This window comes from Acartia tonsa, chromosome 12 (assembly GCF_053477335.1).
Source record: "Acartia tonsa isolate MP-2025a chromosome 12, ASM5347733v1, whole genome shotgun sequence".
In the NCBI taxonomy this organism is placed as follows: domain Eukaryota; kingdom Metazoa; phylum Arthropoda; class Copepoda; order Calanoida; family Acartiidae; genus Acartia; species Acartia tonsa.
In genome coordinates, this window is record NC_137271.1 from 3839092 (window position 1) to 3860111 (window position 21020).

The window sequence follows — 21020 nt, forward strand, 5'->3', positions numbered from 1 at the left end:
TTTTCAATGTTTTCAAAAACATGACAAAAAATCTTCGAACTGAAAAACATTGACAATAAATGCTCCGATGAAAATATCTAAAATATTGTTTACGATAATCTATCTATCACTCCGGGTAAAAACGTATCCTATTATATAAAGTAGTAAGTTTTTTTTGTCTGAAGAAGGATCTCGCTAACTGCTGAACCGATTGGGTTCTCTTTTTCAGACAAGCTTTACATAGGTCCTGTGATGGTTTTAGACTATTTTTTGCTAGGGAAGAAGCCGCTATTTTTATATAAACTATCGCTTATAAAAGAACCTTTAATTGAAATAAAAAGTCACTATTTTCTTTTATTGCTGATTTTAACTATTTTGAATATCCATTCCACAAAAAAATATCGAGAATAAAGGTGTCAATACAATATAGCAAAAACTTTTAAGTTTTTAGCTGCTATAATATTGAAAGACTGGCAATAGAATTGAAATGTTTCATAAATCAAATTTTGACTTGTTTTGGTTCAAACTAACAGGGATATGACAATGGAAGATAAATTTATGTACATTCCTAATGATGATAAACAAAATTATAATATGGATATATTCCTTCTGTAGATTTAATTAATGAATAACAGTTTAGGACACAAATAGTTCAGAACCAATTAATCATGATTCAATAATAATATCAAAAGTTTTTGAGCTAACAAATAAGATAAATATGTAGTTATAAAACATTAGGTACCAGTGTAATTTACAGTCTATTGTCCTCTCCTTGAGTAAAAAAGAAACAATAAATTACAGAAAAGATGTTCATGTACATAAATGTATCGTCTTATCCCCTAAGATCCCTGAATATAAAAACACTACTAAAGTTTAACAGGGTGTTGGAACACTTTTTTTGAGATGTGATCAAATGTAAACGTGACTGTTTCCTTGAGACAAATGCGAGGGTAAGGTATTTTTTTCATAAGAAGGGCAAAAAATGGAGTTATATAAAGGTGAAATTGATAAATTTTTTACATTGATGTAACATAAAATTTTTCGATTCCTAATAAAAAACGTTTTAATCTTTGTTTAAACAATCTCTACAAGCACCCGTTTGGAGCAGAAAAGGAGAGGACATTGGGCTGTTTATTACACTAGTCCCCATAGTTATATAATAACTTTTGATTAAGTTGATTTTCCAAACTCCCAATGTTTCAACCACTAATTGTAACCACAGAAGGTTAATTTTGAGTTTCATATTTGTGGATGTACATCAATTTATCGGCCATTGTCTTATCCCTTTAGAACCTTGTTTTTGAAGAGTAAAAAAGGGTAAATTTTGCATTAATAATAATCATTTTTATCAGGCGAAAGATTAAGATGCCTCTTAAATAGTCTTTAATGCGACAGTTTCATAAACAGATTAATAGTATAAATGTATGTAAGACAACTACCTCCCTTTCTTTTTCAAGGACCTCTTTCGTCAACTTCTACATTATTTTCTGCTACTTGGCTGTGTTAATATAAGCGACACCATTGGTTAATTTTCAATGACCCAATAAAAATGTTGCACAAGGTGGTTGCAATGGGGAGATATAGTTATTTAACCCTTTCTTCCTCTAGTGTTTTACTCTAATGTTTCATATATCTTAATAAGCAGATAAACATTAAACATACACCCTACTACTATTAATTTATAAAAACTAAGCATGATTTTTATTCCTGAGTCAATATCAATCCAGTCTTCAGATTTTTCTGAAGCCAAGCTTCCTCTTTCCAGTAGGGAACTTCGTGCTGAGCCTAGATAGATAGATAGATAGATAGATAGATATACAGATATATAGATAGATAGATAGATAGATATATAGATATATAGATAGATAGAGAGATAGAGTCAATATCAATCCAGTCTTCAGATTTTTCTGAAGCCAAGCTTCCTCTTTCCAGTAGGGAACTTCTAGCTGAACCTAGATAGATAGATAGATAGATATATAGATAGATAGATATATAGATAGATAGATAGATATATAGATAGATAGATAGATATATAGATAGATAGATAGATATATATATAGATAGATAGATAGATAGATAGATAGATAGATAGATAGATAGATAGATAGATAGATAGATAGATAGATAGATAGAGTCAATATCAATCCAGTCTTTAGATTTCTCTGAAGCCAAGCTTCCTCTTTCTAGTAGGGAACTTCGTGCTGAACCTAAATAGATAGATAGATAAATAGATAGATAGATAGATAGATAGATAGATAGATAGATAGATAGATAGATAGATAGATAGATAGATAGATAGATAGATAGATAGATAGATAGATAAATAGATAGATAGATAGATAGATAGATAGATAGATAGATAGATAGATAGATAGATAGATAGATAGAGTCAATATCAATCCAGTCTTTAGATTTCTCTGAAGCCAAGCTTCCTCTTTCTAGTAGGGAACTTCGTGCTGAACCTAAATAGATAGATAGATAAATAGATAGATAGATAGATAGATAGATAGATAGATAGATAGATAGATAGATAGATAGATAGATAGATATATAGATAGATAGATATATAGATAGATAGATAGATAGATAGATAGATAGATAGATAGATAGATAGATAGATAGATAGATAGATAGATAGATAGATAGATAGATAGATAGATAGATAGATATATAGATAGATAGATATATAGATAGATAGATAGATAGATAGATAGATAGATAGATAGATAGATAGATAGATAGATAGATAGATAGATAGATAGATAGATAGATAGATAGATAGATAGATAGATAGATAGATAGATAGATAGATATATAGATAGATAGATATATAGATAGATAGATAGATAGATAGATAGATAGATAGATAGATAGATAGATAGATAGATAGATAGATAGATAGATAGATAGATAGATAGATAGATAGATAGATAGATAGATAGATAGATAGATAGATAGATAAATAGATAGATAGATAGATAGATAGATAGATAGATAGATAGATAGATAGATAGATAGATAGATAGATAGATAGATAGATAGATAGATTGATAGATTGATAGATAGATAAATAAATGGGTAGATTGACAAATGGATGGATAGATAAATAGATAGGTTGGCAGAGAAAGATTTATAATGATGGATTGATAATGATAGACATAAAGATTCAGATAAATAGATAGTTTTATAGATAGATTGATGAAAAATAGATAAAGATTAATAAATAAATGAATATAAATAAGGTAGTAAGATAGATATATAGAAAAATAGATAAAAAGTTGAATAAACTGATTTGCTTAAATGATAGACTAATAGATATATTATTTATAAATAGATCGATGGATAGATGAATATATAGATAGATTAATAAATAGATAGATAAGTAGATAGATTAAATATAAGATCTAGAGACATAGAAGGATATATGAATTTTAGATAGACAAATAGATACTTAAGATTATTTAGTGATAAGATTAATAAATAGATAGATAGAAAGATGGATAACCGGATAAATAGATAGATAGACAGAAATATAGATAAAAATTTAAGGCAAAATAGATAGGTGGAAAGATTTTAAGAAAAATTAACTAAAATACCTTTTTGGAATCTATTATGATCTTCATACCCAGCAGAGGATATACTAAACATTCCAATCCATTACATATAAATATTTTAAACAGATAGATAGATGGTCATGTGGATATATTTAATATTAAGGGAGGGAGGGAACATTGGCTTGTTTATTATACTAGTCTCCAAAGTTTTATAATAACGTTTTCTTAAATGTTGGCTTCAAAACTTTAGGAACTTTTATCTAATTTTGAGATGTCGGTTAATAAAGTTGAGTGTCGAAACGTCTCAACCACTTAATATAATCTACGAAAGAGATAATTTGGGTAGCATCATTGGGGATGTACCTTAATTTATTCCTTTAGATACCTGGGATAGAGAGATAAATCCTATAATATAAAGTAATAAGCTTTTTTGTCTGTAGTGTAGGATCTCGCTAACCGCTGAACCGATATGGTTCTTTTTTACAGTGAAGCCTCTTATAGGGTCTGAGAGGGTTTTAGGCTATTTATTTTTTTCAAATAAGTCTGGGTATTGTTTTAGGCTATTTTTGTGCCCTCCGAATATAGAGCCCCTAAATGCTAGGGGCGCAGCCGCTAGTAGAAATATAAAGTAGATAAATAGATATATACATGGACTAAGGAATAAGACAATGGCCAATGAATTGATGTACATCCCCAATGATTATACACAAATTTACCACTTCTTAGTGGTTAAAACGTTTGGACACTCAAGTTCATGAATAAACCAATAAAAATTAAATAAAAACTTTGGGGACTAGTGTGATAAACAGCCCAATGTTCCCTCCCTCCCTTATATAATGACTAGATTGAATATAATTGAAAAAGAAAATAGAAAACTTGATGGGAAGATTGCATAAATAGAACAAGGATGACAACATACATAATAAGCGAAGCACAAAAATATCATGGAATGAGAAAACGGACAAAGTGAGTTATAGAGCAGATGTTCAGTTGACATAACAAAGACTATAAAAGGTAGGATTATGCAAAAACTTAAAGAATATAAAGAAATTTTACAAGATAAGGTTTATATCTTTTGAAGTATGACCGACAGACAGACGGACAAAACAATGCATAGACAAGATGCGCATATGTCAAAATAATTTTCACATTTCTCCCCTTAGCGTTATGGACTGACCGACTGACGGACAGACAAATTACATTATGTAGAGTAGTTTTACTACTTAAAAAAGGGGTATTCTAAACAAAACAATTTAATTTAAAATTAGACTTTCATGCCGACAGAAAATGAATGATTCTCAGTGTGACTAGGAGTTCTTATAAAATAGTCAGGAACCCAATATCAAAAATAGCTAATACTATAAAAAAATACTAGAAGGAGAGAGAAGATCTAATTTGTTGGCCTAAAACTTAGTTGAATTAAATTTTGATAATGTTGTACAATCTAGCATGTATTAATAATTAAATAATTGCTATTTTATATATTTTTTGATGTATTGTCAGATGCCCCTCTTTGTATTTACATATATAGTCTTGCAAACTTTTTCTAGACATTCCATTTTTGTCTCTCTACTCACTTTTACCTAGGGGTTGGCCTACAAAATTGCAGAAAAAATTCGCCGGAAAAATCGCATTGAATAGGGGATGAAGGGGATGTATTCAACCCCCAGGTATATTTAAGGTGGTGGATACACCCCAATAGAGGTTATAACACCACTACATTCCCCTAAAACAGCCAAAGGGGGTGTCGAGGTATATAGTTACACGATTCTAAATTTTGGCTTAATGGGGGAGTCAAAAATCGTTAGGGTGATTTGTGCTTTCAGTAATTTATTTTGTTATTTTGGAACACCTTTGTAAATTGTTTTACATGCTGCATTGCAACTAGAGAGGCTCAAGTGGCAATTTACCTTAAAACAACAGTGGAGCCATAATACCTCCCCTCTCCCCTGTCGCCATATAGACCAGTTTGGCCCTATGCATTCCACATCCCCCCTTGAAATATTGATTTGATAATATTAGTGTCTTTTGTTGAACTGTTTATAATAAATTAGGTTAGGTTATTTTGGATATTAAAAAGCCCTTCAGGGTAAAAATTTCAATGTTTTTTGGCTCCTCAAATTATTGTATTGTTTGCTCTTTATCTTTTAATTACTGCCCCCTCCCCATTGTACTTTATAGAGCAAATGTAGGAGGGGAAGGGAGGTATTGTATCCCATCAACGATTTCGAGGGACTACACCACCCAAGTCTTATTCTAATTGGTTATCATTGCTAGGGAGAAAAAAAGTAATTTTGCTTTGTTCTTTTTGCAACCATTTTAGATGATTGCAAATACACACAACAGGGAGGGAGGAGAAATTGGGCTGTTGATTACACTAGTCCTCAAAGTTTGATAATAACGTTTTCTTATTCGTTGGCTTTATAACTTTGGGGACTTTTATTGAATTTGGATTGGTTGGTTCATTTAGTTGAGTAACGTTTCAACTTCTAATCTACAGAAGGGATGATTTTGTGTATCATTATTGCATATGTATTATGTCTTATCCCTTTCGATCCCTGCACACACACACACACACATAGGCAATGGGTAGTTCTAGGGGTCTGGTCTAACTTTTTATAAGATTTATTTGATATTCAAACATTTTTTGTTACATCTAATTATAATTTGATTATTTATTTTAATCCCCATGATGATAAACAAAATTACCCTTTATATAAATCATTATTATTAGTTAAAAAATTTGCATACTACTAGTTAAAATTAATCAATCAATATTTAACATAACAGTATCCAAAGTTTCTAAGCCAATGAATACGATAACATAGTTATATAACTTTTAACATCAGTGTAATTTACTTCTTAATAAAAGTTAAATTTTGTATGAAGATATTTTTTATCATAAATGTTTGTTTACGGGGTAATAATTTAAATTTGATTCAAACTAAAACTGCATGACAGATAGACATCTGATTTGATTGCCCTTAATTCGCCCCCCCCCTTACCCCCTTCCATCCCACTAATTTATATGTATGTGCCCAAAAACCGTTTAATCTCCCCCTCCAAAACTATCCCTTCATATTATTTTATACAAGGATGACAACATCCATATATGGCGAAGCTAATCCATATATTATTACTTGAATTTTTCACCAGATTTTTCAAGTACTCTGACAAAGTGATGCTCGCAGGTGGCGAAAATAATGATACCCCCCATCCACTCCCTTTACCCCATTACCTTCCCTCCTACTAGATGAGCAACTGACCAATAAATGGTGTCCATATTATTAGGCACTAAATGTAAATAAATAATATTTCTTTCAGGGAATCTTCACTAAAATTTCAGAAGCCTACCTTTGAAGTTTTACAACATTCATTTAAAACATGCTAAAACTGACGGACAAAGTATGTAATAGTGTAGATACATATGTTTTCGTAATGGCAATTTAAAAATCTATGGACCTACGGACAACAAATCAAAATTAAAGAGAAGCTTTGATACATAAAAAAATATTCAAACTCATCAACAAATTGGCAATTTGCTTTTAGTATTACAGGAAAGAAAGGATAGGACAATGACAGATAAATTAAACTTTGTATTTGAGAAACAGTAACATTAGTAGATAATCATTAATAGGGGGGAGGGAGGAAAGGTTGTAGATTAATATTATTGTTAATGTCTCCTTAATCCCTGGAGTGTTGTGATTAGATTAGCATTCATACTATGTAGCCAAAATGAGCGTCATAGAAATAGTAGCAATAGATACTGAAAATGTCATGTGTGACGACATAAAAATTCGTCTAAAAAAAGAAGGATGAGAGGAGAAGTCGGAAAGGGAATCCCTAAAAAATAGAGATAGATTTAGACGTATTGATATGACGTCACATATGACACTTTCTGTATCTCAAGCATTTTAATAAAATGCAGGTATTGTAAATAAATCTCTCGATATGACATATTCATTAGAAACCTCATTAATTATTCAAGCATCTGTGTTTTTAGATTTGAAAAAAAGCTATAAAAGGGGCAATATCCTCAAAAACTTAATCTTTTAGGTGAGTTTAATCATCCCTCCCCCCCCATTGTAAATTTGGTTTTGAGTTAAGTCTCGACACTAACCCCAAGCAAAATACCTAAAATGTTAAACTTTAAGGACACCTTTAATTTTTCACATATAACTGTAAATGGATGAAAATGATATATATTTGATTCAAGATTTGGAGAATTTTTTAAAAATCTGCATGAAATCCAAGAATCTTTAAGAATAAGACAATGGCCGATAAATTAATGAAAATGGTACACCCTCAATGATGATGAACAAATTTGTACCTTCTATAGATTGAAATTATTGGTTGAAAAGTTTAGACACTGCTAGTTTGAACCAACCAATCAATTTTTAATATAAAGTGCCCAAAGTTTTCAAGCAAATGTGTTTATCATATTTTGGGTACCAGTATAATTTACCGTCCAATGTCCTCTTCCTCCCTGAAAATTCTGCATGAAATCTCATAATTTGCTATGACAAGAAGCTTAATAAAACAGTAAAGCAATATTTAGCAAAATAAAAGCTCAAATTTTCGCAATCTTGTACATTTAAGAACTTTTATGGGTATAAAAATATTTATATAACAGTTGTTTGTAAGTTAAGATCTCGTTAACCAATGAACCGATCGAGTTGTTTATTTTACAGAAAATTTAATCAGCGCATCGGATGGTTTTGCGCTAAACTTTTCCTAAATATTGGCAATATTTCCCATTGTCGTATACCTGTATATTTATGCGATATATTTTATTATTGTTATTATATTTATTATTACTTGGAAGTTACACCAGATTCGCATGTACTCTGTTAAAGTAAATCTCACAGCTGGCTAAAATAACAATACCCCCTTTCCACCGTCTTTACCCATCCCCTCCTCCTGAATGAACGAACTGACCAATCAATAAGTTCCATATTAGCAAGTTTAGTTGAAGACAAATTTTCCCTTGGCAATGTATCCATGTATATCTTATATCCATTGTAATGAGTAATAGCTTCCTATTATACCTCTATCAAAAGTAATTTAGAATTTGTCAATTTTCATTACAGTTACATTTTTAGCTTCCTTATTCAAATAGAGATTTCAATATAATGGGTTATGGCAATTAGGGCTCGGCAGCCGCGGCTGAATGCTTTTAATTTTTTTTTGAAAAGATGGATTGTCATATTTTTGTCAGGTTTAGACTTCCAGCTAAATTTTTAAAATTGTAAAAGGTTGATTTTCCTAAGGTTTACAGGCGGATGACGCGCGGCTGCCGAGACCTAGTGGCAACTCTAATAACAGTGAATGTCTGTGTGTACTTATACTTGAATGTAAAGAAGAGTTATATTTGTTTAGCTACTATGTAAGATAGGTATCTTATTTTACGGTGTGCAGCTTTTCAAAAGCATATTTAAGACAAATAGATAGGTTTATAGAAAGATAGATAGACGGATAGACAGACAAAAAGATAGATAGATAAATAGATAGACAAATAGACGAATAAATAGATAGATATATGGATAGATAGATTATTATGTAATAGTTTCCTGTAATCACTATAGATGTCACTCAAGTCTCCAGGAGTGAACCTAAAAATAAACATAATATCTTAAAAATAATATTTCACTAAAAATGTCAATTTAAGCATGTATAAAACAGGTTTAAAGGGAGGAAGTTGCCCCACCACTTTAGTTTTAAAAGAAAGAAAAAATATTTTGTGGCGTAATTTTTTGGGGCCATTCGAAAAATATTTATAAACCTTTCCTGGACCTATAAGAAGTGTTTTACATGGATAATCCTTTAAAATAAAGTAGTATGTTATTTTTATCTGTAGCTAAAGAATTCAACAGAACCGATTGGTTCTCCCATTAAGAAATACATCACAGAGGTTTTAGGCTTTTACATTTTTATATCTAAGTTTGATTTTAGGCAATTTTCCTACTTTCCTTACTCCTTTGAATACAGAGCTTCAAGAAGCTAGGAGCGCAGTAGCTAGTAATATATAAATAAAAAAAAATGTACCTTTGAGCATTTGCAACATTGGTATAGTTAGATTCAACACATCTGAACAGAGGCTCATAGCAGTCACTAGCATTCACACTTAATAGATAGATAGGTAAATATATAGATCATTAGATAGATTGATGAAGAGATCATTTGACAGGTAAATTTATATATAAAAAGATTTATACATACATAGATAGATAGATACATATATTAAAAGATAGAATGATAGAATGATAGATAGATAGATCTATAGATAGATCTATAGATAGATAGATAGATAGATAGATAGATAGATAGATAGATAGATAGATAGATTGATAGATAGATTGATAGATAGATTGATAGATAGATTGATAGATAGATTGATAGATAGATTGATAGATAGATTGATAGATAGATTGATAGATAGATTGATAGATAGATTGATAGATAGATTGATAGATAGATTGATAGATAGATTGATAGATAGATTGATAGATAGATTGATAGATAGATTGATAGATAGATTGATAGATAGATTGATAGATAGATTGATAGATAGATTGATAGATAGATTGATAGATAGATTGATTGATAGATTGATAGATAGACTGATATTAGATTGATAGATAGATTGATAGATAGATTGATAAATAGATAGATTGATAAATAGATAGATTGATAGATAGATTGATAGATAGATTGATAGATAGATTGATAGATAGATTGATAGATAGATTGATAGATAGATTGATAGATAGATAGATTGATAGATAGATTGATAGATATATTGATAGATTGATAGATATATTGATAGATTGATAGATATATTGATAGATTGATAGATATATTGATAGATTGATAGATATATTGATAAATAGATAGATTAATTAATAGATAGATTGATAAAAAGATTGATAGATAGATAAATGGTTAGATAGCTATTAATCCTACCTGTTAGTATCATCATCCCTAATAAGAGCAGGTAGAGCAGTAACTATTTCATTATTTTCTAACTCCAAATGATCTTCAGGATTACTTATTAAGTCATCTTCATCTATATTGGTACCAGTTTCAGTTTCACTATTTCAAAATTTAAATAATTATATCAAACTTGTTTGTAATAAAGCATTAATACTACGATTAATAGCTTGATTAGGAACATTACAGTTTTAACTGTTTAAGGTAAATTCTTTCTTTTTTATATTTCCACTAAACATATTACAAGAATTATTATCCTATTGTATGAAGTAGTAAACCTTTTTTGTCTGAAGCTAAAGATTTCAATACCTACTGATCCCAATGAGTTCTTTTTTTATTAAAGCTTTATATAGGTCCTGGGTTGATTGACACTATTTTATTGGATGGCTTTAGGCTATTTTCTGTCCCTATACTACCCCTAGATGCTAGGGGCGAATCTGCTAGAATAAAATAAAATTTAAATGACAGATCAGCATAAAATATCAAAATTATCCACATATCTATTACAAAATAAGCAGTAAGTCAATAAATTGATATTTTAAAATTTTAATGATTTTTCAAATAAAAATTGTGGATTAACTTTAAATGATATTATATGTTTTACATAAGTTTTTTTTGTAAAATAAGCATAATATTATATCATATTATGTAAAAACGATTTAATAAAGCAGCCGTTTTGATTTAGAATATTTATAAATATAGTACTTATATATTAAATATTATCAGGTAGCAAAAATATAATACAACTTTTTGTTGATAATGGTTCCCATTTTTAAAAGTCTTACATTATTTGTTACTTAAATTTACTTTACGTAAATTATACTTGAACTTAAAACAAAAATCTTTTAATATTTAATATTTATATTTTAAAAAATCAGGAAACCTATGGAATCATAATTTTCTTGTATAGTAAGCTTCAAATAAACACATTCCAATTTAGAGAAGGTTTACAGCTATTACTGGGGCGAAGGTCACCACCACCCTTCTTAGCAAAATCCCAAAAAATTAACCCCATCCCAAATTTTTTTAAAACCTGTTTCTTTATAAAACTAAAATTAATAGTAACTCCTCTCCCCTTTTCTTACGAGTGCCCCTAGAGGCCTTTAGGGACGCAGCTGCTAAATTATATAAATAAGAAGTAAAGTAAACGTTTTACTTTTGCATTTAAAGCAATAATTTTAACAAACGTTAATGAGATATTTCTTCAACGTGATATTGTAAATTCCTTAAATCCAACTGGTAGATAAAATATGAGTATCTTAAGGGATAAGACAATGGACTAAAATAATGTATAGTTTCATTACATTACCCCACCTCATGAAGATTAAAATTATTGGCGAATAAGTTAGGACACAATTAGTTGGCTCAAAAAATCAGGATTAAAAAAACAAATTTTAAAAGGTGTATCAAAAGCTTTGGGTACATATAAAATTGGAACCAATGTTACTCCTCTTGATACAATGCAATGTGTTTATTTATAGCCTAAAACCTGCTTTTCCCTCAGTATGATATCTTTTACTATCAAAGTTTTTTTTCTTTAAAGGAAAATCTTAATACGATTTTTAATACTATTTTGACATGATTAAAATTAGGTTTGTTGTCAAAGTAAAAGAATAGAGGGGGCATGATTGATTAATATGTAACTCTGCCCACATGGCGAGAATCCTGTCCCGGTTTTTTTGGGTCTTTGAAATCTGATAATAGCGTCAGAAATATAAACACAATCCCTACAAAAGTAAAGAAAGGAATTCGCTAACAGACGAAAAGGGTAGGTAGTTGTCATGATTAAACATCTATACTTATACATGTATTGGTTTGATATAATTATTTTCCTAATTCTGGGAGGTGGGAGGTTACAGTAGACAGGATCTTCTTCGGGTAAGCGGATTTCTGGTAATTCTTAAATAGATTAAAATTTTAGATAGATGGATAATTGGATATATAGATAGCTGGGTAGATTAATAGATAGCAAGTTGATAAATAGAGGGCTAGATATATAAATAAATAGCTAGCGAGATATATAGATAAACAAATAGATAAATAGATGGATAGATAGATGGAGGATATATAGATAACTTGATAGATGGATAAAAAGATAGCTAGATAGAAAAAAAACATAGATATATAGATAAATAGATAGCCAGATAGATAAATAGATAGCTAGATAGATGAATAGAAAGCTAGATAGATAAATAAATAGCGTACATTAAAGCTATAGATTAGGTTGCAAGTTAAAGGATCTTTAAGTAGCAAAAATTCTGGTTATTCTTAAATAGGGTAAAAAGTTTAGATTGATAGATAATCAATTATATATAGATAGATAAATAGATAACCAGCTAGATAGATAAATACAAACAAAACAAAAAAAAACATTAAAGCTATAGATTAGGTTGCAATTTAAAGGATCTTTAGGTATCAGGATTTTCCCTAATTCTTGAATAGATTAAAATTATATATGATAGGGAATCAGATGAAAAATAAGTCTTCTTATTTTGAACACAGTAATAGTGTCTGACTGATTATGACGTAACAAAAAAAAATTAGCCAATGGGAGGCCGCTATTGACCAATGGTAAAATTTATAGTGGCCTCTCATTAGCTAATTTTTTTTGTTACGTCATAATCAGTCAGACACTATTACTGTGTTCCTTATTTTGTCTTTGTTATGTCCTTGCTAAAGAAAATAAAACCAAGGATCTAAAGAGATGAGACAATGGCCGATAAATTGATGTACATTCCCACTTATGTAACAAAATATTACCCCTTCCATAGATTACAATTAGTGGTTAAAACCTTTAGACACAAAATCAACCAATCACAATTCAATTAAACTCCCCAAGGTTGAAAAGCAAACAAATAAGAAAACATTATTATAAAACTTTGGGGACCAGTGTAATAAAAACAGCCCAATGTCCCGTCCCTCCCTGAATAAAAAAACACATTTTACAGTTAGTTTTATTGAGAACGTGTTCCAGAATCACGAGTTCTTACCAGAAAAAAGAAATAAAAATTCCGATTTTTGTCAACTTACATTTTCATAATAATTCACGAGTCAAAAATTCCATGAATCGTTGAAAAAACACATTGTGCCAAAATATTAAAATACGTTGAATGTTAAATATTTAAAATGTCTCAAAAATCAGCCATGTGACGTCATAGAAACGAGGGTGATGAGAGGAGAAGAGGGAAAGAAAACCTCTAAAAAAGAGATGGATAATAACTCATGACGTCGCATGGCTGATTTTTGAGACACTTTGTCCCACTACTATGTATGACTGAGAACCGGTACTAATCCAGCGGATTAAAATCGGTTTCTAATCCATACTGGAAAACATAAGATATATTTTACCTGTTTCGTTTTGGATGATTGTGTTTGGTTCATTTTCATTTTCCACTAATCCCTAAAAAAGAAATTTATATAAAAAATACAAAAATCTTAAAATAGATAGAAATCTAGATAAATAGATAATAACTACTACAAATATCTATTTAGATTAAAAGTTGCTATTCCCTGAGATTGATAGATAGATAGAAAGATTCTTGTCTCTTAAAAAAAATAGGCATTTATTTATGTAGATAGATAAAATGATAATAACACCTTGCATAATATTATTGTTTTTCATATCTAGTTAAATAGATTCTTGATAAAAATATTTAAAACCTTTTATACGATTTCTTCCCAATTTTTTATTATTTAACCAGGATCAACAAAAAAATTCTTTTTAAATAAACATAGAAAATAATACTTAGAAAAAACTAAAATTTATCTTGTTTTTTATCTTTTATTTATTAGTACCTTATCAAACGTTTTGTTAAGATCAGGTTTTAATTTTAGAATTAATGAAGATCAGTGATGAGACAATGGCCGATAAATTTATGTACATCCACAATGATTATACACAAATATACTCCTTCTGTAGATTACTATTGGTAGTTGAAACATTTGGACACTCAACTTTATGAACCAAAAAATCAAAATTCAATAAAAGTCCCCAATTTGTTGAGGCAACAATTAAGAAAATGTTATTATACAACTTTGGGGACTATTGCAATAAACAGCCAAATGTCCCTCTTTCTGAGCTAAACTATTTTAAAATTACAAATAATTATTCTGTCCTTCTGTCAATACGGCTAAATATGGTTTTCTTGGCTGATATTTAAGAAAGAAGTCTTAAATGATTTTCTCGTATTCATTCGAATCCGGTGGATAGGAACCGGTTCTTATCCATACGAAAAAAACTATGTCTAGCATCGTATTATATCCAGCTTTCTACGAATATAAAAATGTACAATCATAAGATTAAAACCAGTTTTTTTAGACCCGAGGTGCCGAAGGTGTACATTCTATATCCGCGGAAAGCCGTTTGTAATACGATGCGAGTAATAACTATTAACTCTTTGCAATAAACAGGATTTTCTGACAAGATATTTGTTTAAAGTGAAAAAGACTTTAAAAACAATAATTTAATTGGGACAAATTCTTTTTTAACTTCTTTTAAAAACTCTGAACAAAAGGTTTACTCAGAAAAATCTTGTTTTGATAAATTGCAAACATCCTTAAAAGATTAAAAGTACTTATTTTTCGTGTACATTCTATATCCGCGGAAAGCTGTTTATAATACGATGCGAGAAATAACTATTCCATTTTTTCTTCGTCTGACCATTTTATATTGGGATTTCTGCTGAGGAGATTATTTTCTTAGCTGAGATAAGTGTCTTGTAAAGATTTCCTTTTGAACTAATCTAGCTCTTTCATTAGTGCAATTGTTCTGTTTTTTTTTATCTTATGTAAAAAAATAATGTCTAGGTGAGTTTTTTGGGTACTTTCTCCAAACCCATTTCTTAACAACTGAATAGTTATTTCTCGCATCGTATTATAAACAGCTTTCCGCGGATATAGAATGTACAATTATACGATTAAAACCAGTTTTTTAAAGTCCCAAGGTGCCGAAGGCAAGGGCTAAAAAACTGGTTTTAATCATATGATTGTACATTTTTATATTCGTAGAAAGCTGGATATAATACGATGCTAGACTTAGTTTTTTCGTATGGATGAGAACCGGTTCCTATCCACCGGATTCGAATGAATACGAGAAACAATCTTTCCCTTATTAAAAAAAACAAGAACTTATTTTCATCTTTTGTGGTACAAATTCATTCTGAGGGAAACCACATTTTATAGATGATGTTTGGGACGTCCAAGCTTTTATTCTGAGGGGGGGTAAAAGAAGTTTCAAAGGTAGGAGGGAGATATTCTAATGCATTTTTAAGAATTTTGAGAGGGGGTAAAATTTGCGGATTTCAAAGTTTGTGGGGGGTTAACAACCCTTTACCCCTTAACATGGATTATATAGATGTTTTTTATTTATTTCGCAAATAATTAATGTTGTTTATGAAACGTTTTTTTCAAAGATCATGTTTTTATTAAACATGAAAAAGAACGTGAAATTACATTATGAACCTATTAGAAACTAATTTGCTTACAAATCAATATATTTATTGAATTATTGAATATTTTATTGGCTATTTATAATTGGGAAATTGAACTGATTTTTCTTTCTTAGAGGCTAAGATTTATATTGATCTCTTTTAAATTAAAAAATTGTCTTATCCCTTTAAATTACTGGTTAAAAATAATATTGACGTATATCCACAATGATGATAAATAAAAATTCCCCATCTGTAGATGTAAATTATCGGTTGAGAGGTGTGGCCACTGATAGTTTGTACCAATCAATCAAAAAATAATAGTACCTAAATTTTATAATCAAATGCAAAAGACAAAATTTTAAGAAAACTTTGGGTGCCAGCATAATTTCCACTCCAATGTCCCCTCCCTCCCACCCTAGTGAAACAGATTTTCTGTGTTAGACCGGAGAAATATTTGAGCTTCCCATCTAGTTCTATGATTATTTGTTGGTGTAAGCAAATCTTAAATATTCATAAATATTAGATTTTTAAAATCATAGTATTGAATACCACAATAGGTTGAAATTAAGAATTTTAAAAACTTTTGGGAATTCCTTTAAATTCAAAATTAAATGAAAGACTAAAGCGTATGAAAGAGCCAAAAAAACAGCCTAAATCCCTCCCAGCGCTCTAAAAAATAAAGAGTAGCCTAAAGCAAACCAGACAACTAACTTAAGCTTCCATAAAATTGTGTACTTAATCGGTTCAATGGTTATTGCAATCTTAAGCTACAGACAAAAAACCTTACTACTTACTATAGGATAGAATATATGTTCTTTTTGATTTAAATATTTTTTTGCCCTTACTTTTTCTTTTTATACCAAAGTACATATTATATTAGCATCTCAGCAATTTTAGAATATTATTGAAATTAGTTTAATAAATAATAAAAACATGCTTTTTTAAATCATGTGTTTTTAAAATGAATTTCAGAAACAAAAATGAATTCAAAAACGGAATAGGTGCTCAATAATGCATCGTTATTTCGCAGTTCGCATAAATGCGAGAAAAAGACTTGTTTTACACGTTTTTTTTTCAGTAAATCTTTAACTGTGCATTATTGGATCTTGGCTATTCCATATTATTTATAGGCTTTCTTATGCAACTAAAAACTGTGTATATGTTCAGCCGTTTGGCAGCTGGCAGTCTTTTAAGTTAATAGATTTCAACCGTGAACTGCAACATATGAAGACGAAAGTCGCTCAATGTGACGTCATAAAAATGAGGGATTATCCATCTCTTTTTTGGGAGTTTTCTTTCCCACTCCTCCTCTTCTCATCCCTCATTTTTATGACGTCAGAATTTCGTCTTCGCAACATATCCCAAAAAAAATGATTACTTACCAAATCCCTTGGAATAGAATAAAACAATTCTTCGCTCTCACTTCTTTCGTTGGTAGATTTTTCCTCCAAATTTTCGTGGATTTTTTGTTTGATGTTGATAACATTAACAATGTTATTGCTGTCCACTTTTAGGCGAAGTTTGTCGCTACTTTCCACTACTACGTTGGTCGTCCTTGTTAAAAAAAGAAATATGGCATTCAAATATTTTTTTTCGTTGACAAATTATAAAAAATCATGACTTATTTAACCTTTTTTTCATTGGCAAATTATACTTATTTTATATCTAAATATTAATAGAAGCTACGCTTGAATCTGAAAATTAAAACCATCCTGGCATAAATGTAAAGCTTACCTAGAATGAAAAATCTGAATTAGTTCAGAAGTTTTTTTATAATCAAAAGCTTCAAACAAAAAAATCTAACACTTTTTACAATAGACTACATTTTCAACTATATCTCTCTCTCTGTGTTTAATTACTTTTCTATTTATCTAATACTAGCGGTTACGCCCCTAGAGGCATCTAGTTGCACTTGAAGGAAGAGAGTCGACCAGCTTCTCCATTTTTACTTTTGATTTGAAAATAAAAATTAAATTTTTTGGGGGTAGACAAATCTGATTAACAGTTAACAAGATCCTTCAGAAAGACACATAGATATCTAGTATCCTGTTACTTTTATAAAAGGTTTACTAAATATTTTAACCATATATTTCTTTGCCTAATAGTGATGTCATTATGTGTATTAGTAATAATACTGGGCGGTGATCGATGTGGTTGTTGCGTTGTTGTTTTGTCTGCTGTGGCTTGCTGTGCTACAGGGTTGTGGGGGGAGAAAGTGGTGGTCTGACAGCCGGGTGATGGATCTGTAGTGCTGTCCACCTAGATAGGATAGATAGATAGATGGATAGATATATTTTGGTGCAGCTTTTGTCATTAAAATATATTTTTAAAAATCATTTCATACTTTTCAGCAAAAGATTTTTTAGTCATGTATTTTCCAGGCCTTTTTTATAATCTTAAATAGTTTTAGGCTCTTATAATTTGGGTCTAACCCAATAGAAATGACTCTAAAAAGCAGTTGCCTTAAAGCTAAGGACATATTAAAACACATATCTTTAATAGTAGCTGAGTTAATCACATATTTTATTATCAGGCTACGACATATTTAAATTTTTGTTGCTTTGAATAAAACCATGTCATTTAAATCTCAAAATGTGCCAAGCTGAAAAAATGAATTTTAAATTCCTTTTGAAATTTAAGAATAATTTACGACTAGGAGATAATTGCCAAAAGTTGGGTTTCATATAAAATTACAAATATAATTTTTTTTCAAATAGAGCACCTTAATTTTGTGTATATTTTTTTACATCCCAGAGTCTGCTATTACAATAGTCCCCAAAGTTTAATTATAATATTTTCTTATTCGTTGGCTTTACCACTTTGGGGAATTTATTGAATTTTGATTGGATGGTTCATTAAGTTGAGTGTTCAACCACTAATTGTAATCTACAAAGAGGTAATTTTCAAAAGTATTTTAATAATCAAAGAAAAATTTTTTTCTGTCTTTTTGCTAAAGAATAAAAACGTTTTTGTTTTATTTCATTTTCATTTGAATAGTTTTCCTTTGGTCCTCTATAAAAATGCTAATTAATTTATAACTTTTAAAAATTGCATTTTATATTTCAAAATAGAGATTGCATTTCTAAGAAAGCTTTATATTTCTCAAAAGTAAGTTTATATGTATATTGTTACAGGTCGAAACGTTTAGATATTCAATGAACAAACCAAAATAAAATCAAATAAAAGTTCCCAAAGTTGTTTTGCAAACGTATAAGAAATGTTACAATAAAACTCAGTGACTAGTGTAATAAACAGCCCTGCAAAAAAATAATATCTAAAGTTAAATCCTTACCTTTTTATCCTTGGAATCTCCATTTGTTATTTTCTCTGATTCTTTCATCTCATTAGCTGCTGCATCCGCCATTTTGTCAGCTGACGTTCCCGCCATTTTTTCCCCAGTTTTTCCCGCCAATTTTGTGACTTCCTGAATTGTGAGCGCGGCATTTAAACAATGAGGAAGCGCGGATGATTGAAATAGAGACGAGTTACAGTTGTCATTTTTTTCTCGACGGGTTGTCGCACAAAACGAAGTATTTTTGGACTTTCGATCTTTAACCTATAAAACTTTTTAAAGAAAATATAAGTAGTAAAAACAAGAAATTTTTCTATGAAAATGAGATATATTTGGTAGAAATACAATCAAACTGCTCAAAATAATTGGACAGTTTACCCCTTAAACAAACTTTTTGAAAAAAAAAATATTTTTTATTTCGATGTAAGGTTAGGTCATATGGTAAAATAAAGGTTAAACGAACCCTTACAACCATTGAAAATGGTCCTGCAATGTTAGAGTCTCCCACAGGGGTGAGAATACAAAAATGTTAAACTAGTTGGAAGAGGGAGAGGGTTAGGTGGTGGTCAAAAAAAAATTAAACTGCAGCAAATAAACCAATCATATTTATTGTAAAATTAGGCTAATTTGAAGAAAAAAAATTTAGCAATATTTAGTAAACACTAACCAGTGGACATTTTTGTTATAACATTTGAGAATTTGAGGTTGTCAGGACATTTAGTATTTTTAAGGCAGTGTTTTTACAATGTAAGTGTTTCTTTTGGATGCTGTGAGTATTGGTGCAAAAAATGGGGACAAATTTCAAATTGTTTTGGTGTGTGACGTCATACCCCCATCTCTTTTCTAGGGGGTTTCTTTCCTCCTTCCCTTTTCTTTCCCCTCACTCTTGACGTAAATAAACAGCCCCATCAAATCAATTTAAAAATTGTCCCCATTTTTTTGCACCAATACTCACAGCATCTTCTTTTGTCGCCAAAAATATAAAAAATGGGGTTGAGCTCCTATTGACATATTACATTTAAGAGAGAAAATAGCTATAAACCTTCATATAGGACTTATATATCCTATGCTATAAACTCTGTCCATTTAATCATTAACAAGGAATCTAAAGTGATAAGACAATGACCAATGGATTTATGTAAACTCCCGATGGAGATATACAAATTACCCATTCTGTAGATCACAGTGAGTGGTTGAAACGTTTGGAAACTCAACTTACTGAACCAACCAATCAAATTCAATAAAAGTCCCCAAAGTTGTTAAGCCAACAAATATGAAAATGTTAGCATAAAACATTGGGGACTAGTCAAATAAACAGCACGATGCCAACTTACTCCCTTTCTTATTTGTAAAAAAAATACTTACTACTTGAAATAATATGATTATTGATAATAATTTAGAATTATTTGCAATTATTGGGACAGCGGAAAATGTCATGTGTGACGTCATAAAAATGCGTCTATTATCCATCTCTTTTATAGGGGTTTCCTTTACCACTTCTTCTCTCATCCTTCCTTTTTAGACGCATTTTTATGACGTCACACATGACACTTTTCGCTGTCCCCAATTATTTTGCAACATTTTTAAAACACCACCCCAAGACAAAATTGACGTAAGAAAATACTTTTTATTACAGCTTTGTTTATTTTCGTGGTCATTTTGAGACCCCTTGATCACCTTTAAAGATATTCATCGTTTATAACAAGGACATGTATTGTACAATTACATATATGCTAAATGCGTATTATAGACAGCTCTCCGCGGAAATATAAAATT

The 21020-nt window shown here is 29.9% G+C and overlaps 1 protein-coding gene across 1 annotated transcript; it reads right to left on the minus strand.

Annotated features, from left to right (window-relative positions):
- Positions 1-12785: 12785 nt before the first annotated feature.
- On the minus strand, positions 12786-19373 carry LOC145334464 (uncharacterized). Its single transcript, XM_080179928.1, has 5 exons — positions 19245-19373; positions 18051-18211; positions 17335-17506; positions 13872-13923; positions 12786-12790 (listed from the first exon to the last, which is right to left on the minus strand). The coding sequence occupies exons 1-5, from the start codon at positions 19338-19340 to the stop codon at positions 12786-12788; spliced, it is 486 nt and encodes a 161-aa protein (XP_080036054.1). The 5' UTR covers positions 19341-19373.
- Positions 19374-21020: the final 1647 nt, after the last annotated feature.

Bases quoted from the DNA above. Each gene is read 5' to 3' on its own strand.
- LOC145334464 (XM_080179928.1), bottom strand. From the start codon at position 19,340: ATGGCGGGAACGTCAGCTGACAAAATGGCGGATGCAGCAGCTAATGAG. The intron at 18,212-19,244 runs GTAAGGATTTAA...TATCCTATCTAG, and splicing joins GAGATTCCAAGGATAAAAAG to GTGGACAGCACTACAGATCC. The intron at 13,924-17,334 runs GTAAGTAATCAT...TTTCTTTTTTAG, and splicing joins ATTCTATTCCAAGGGATTTG to GGATTAGTGGAAAATGAAAA.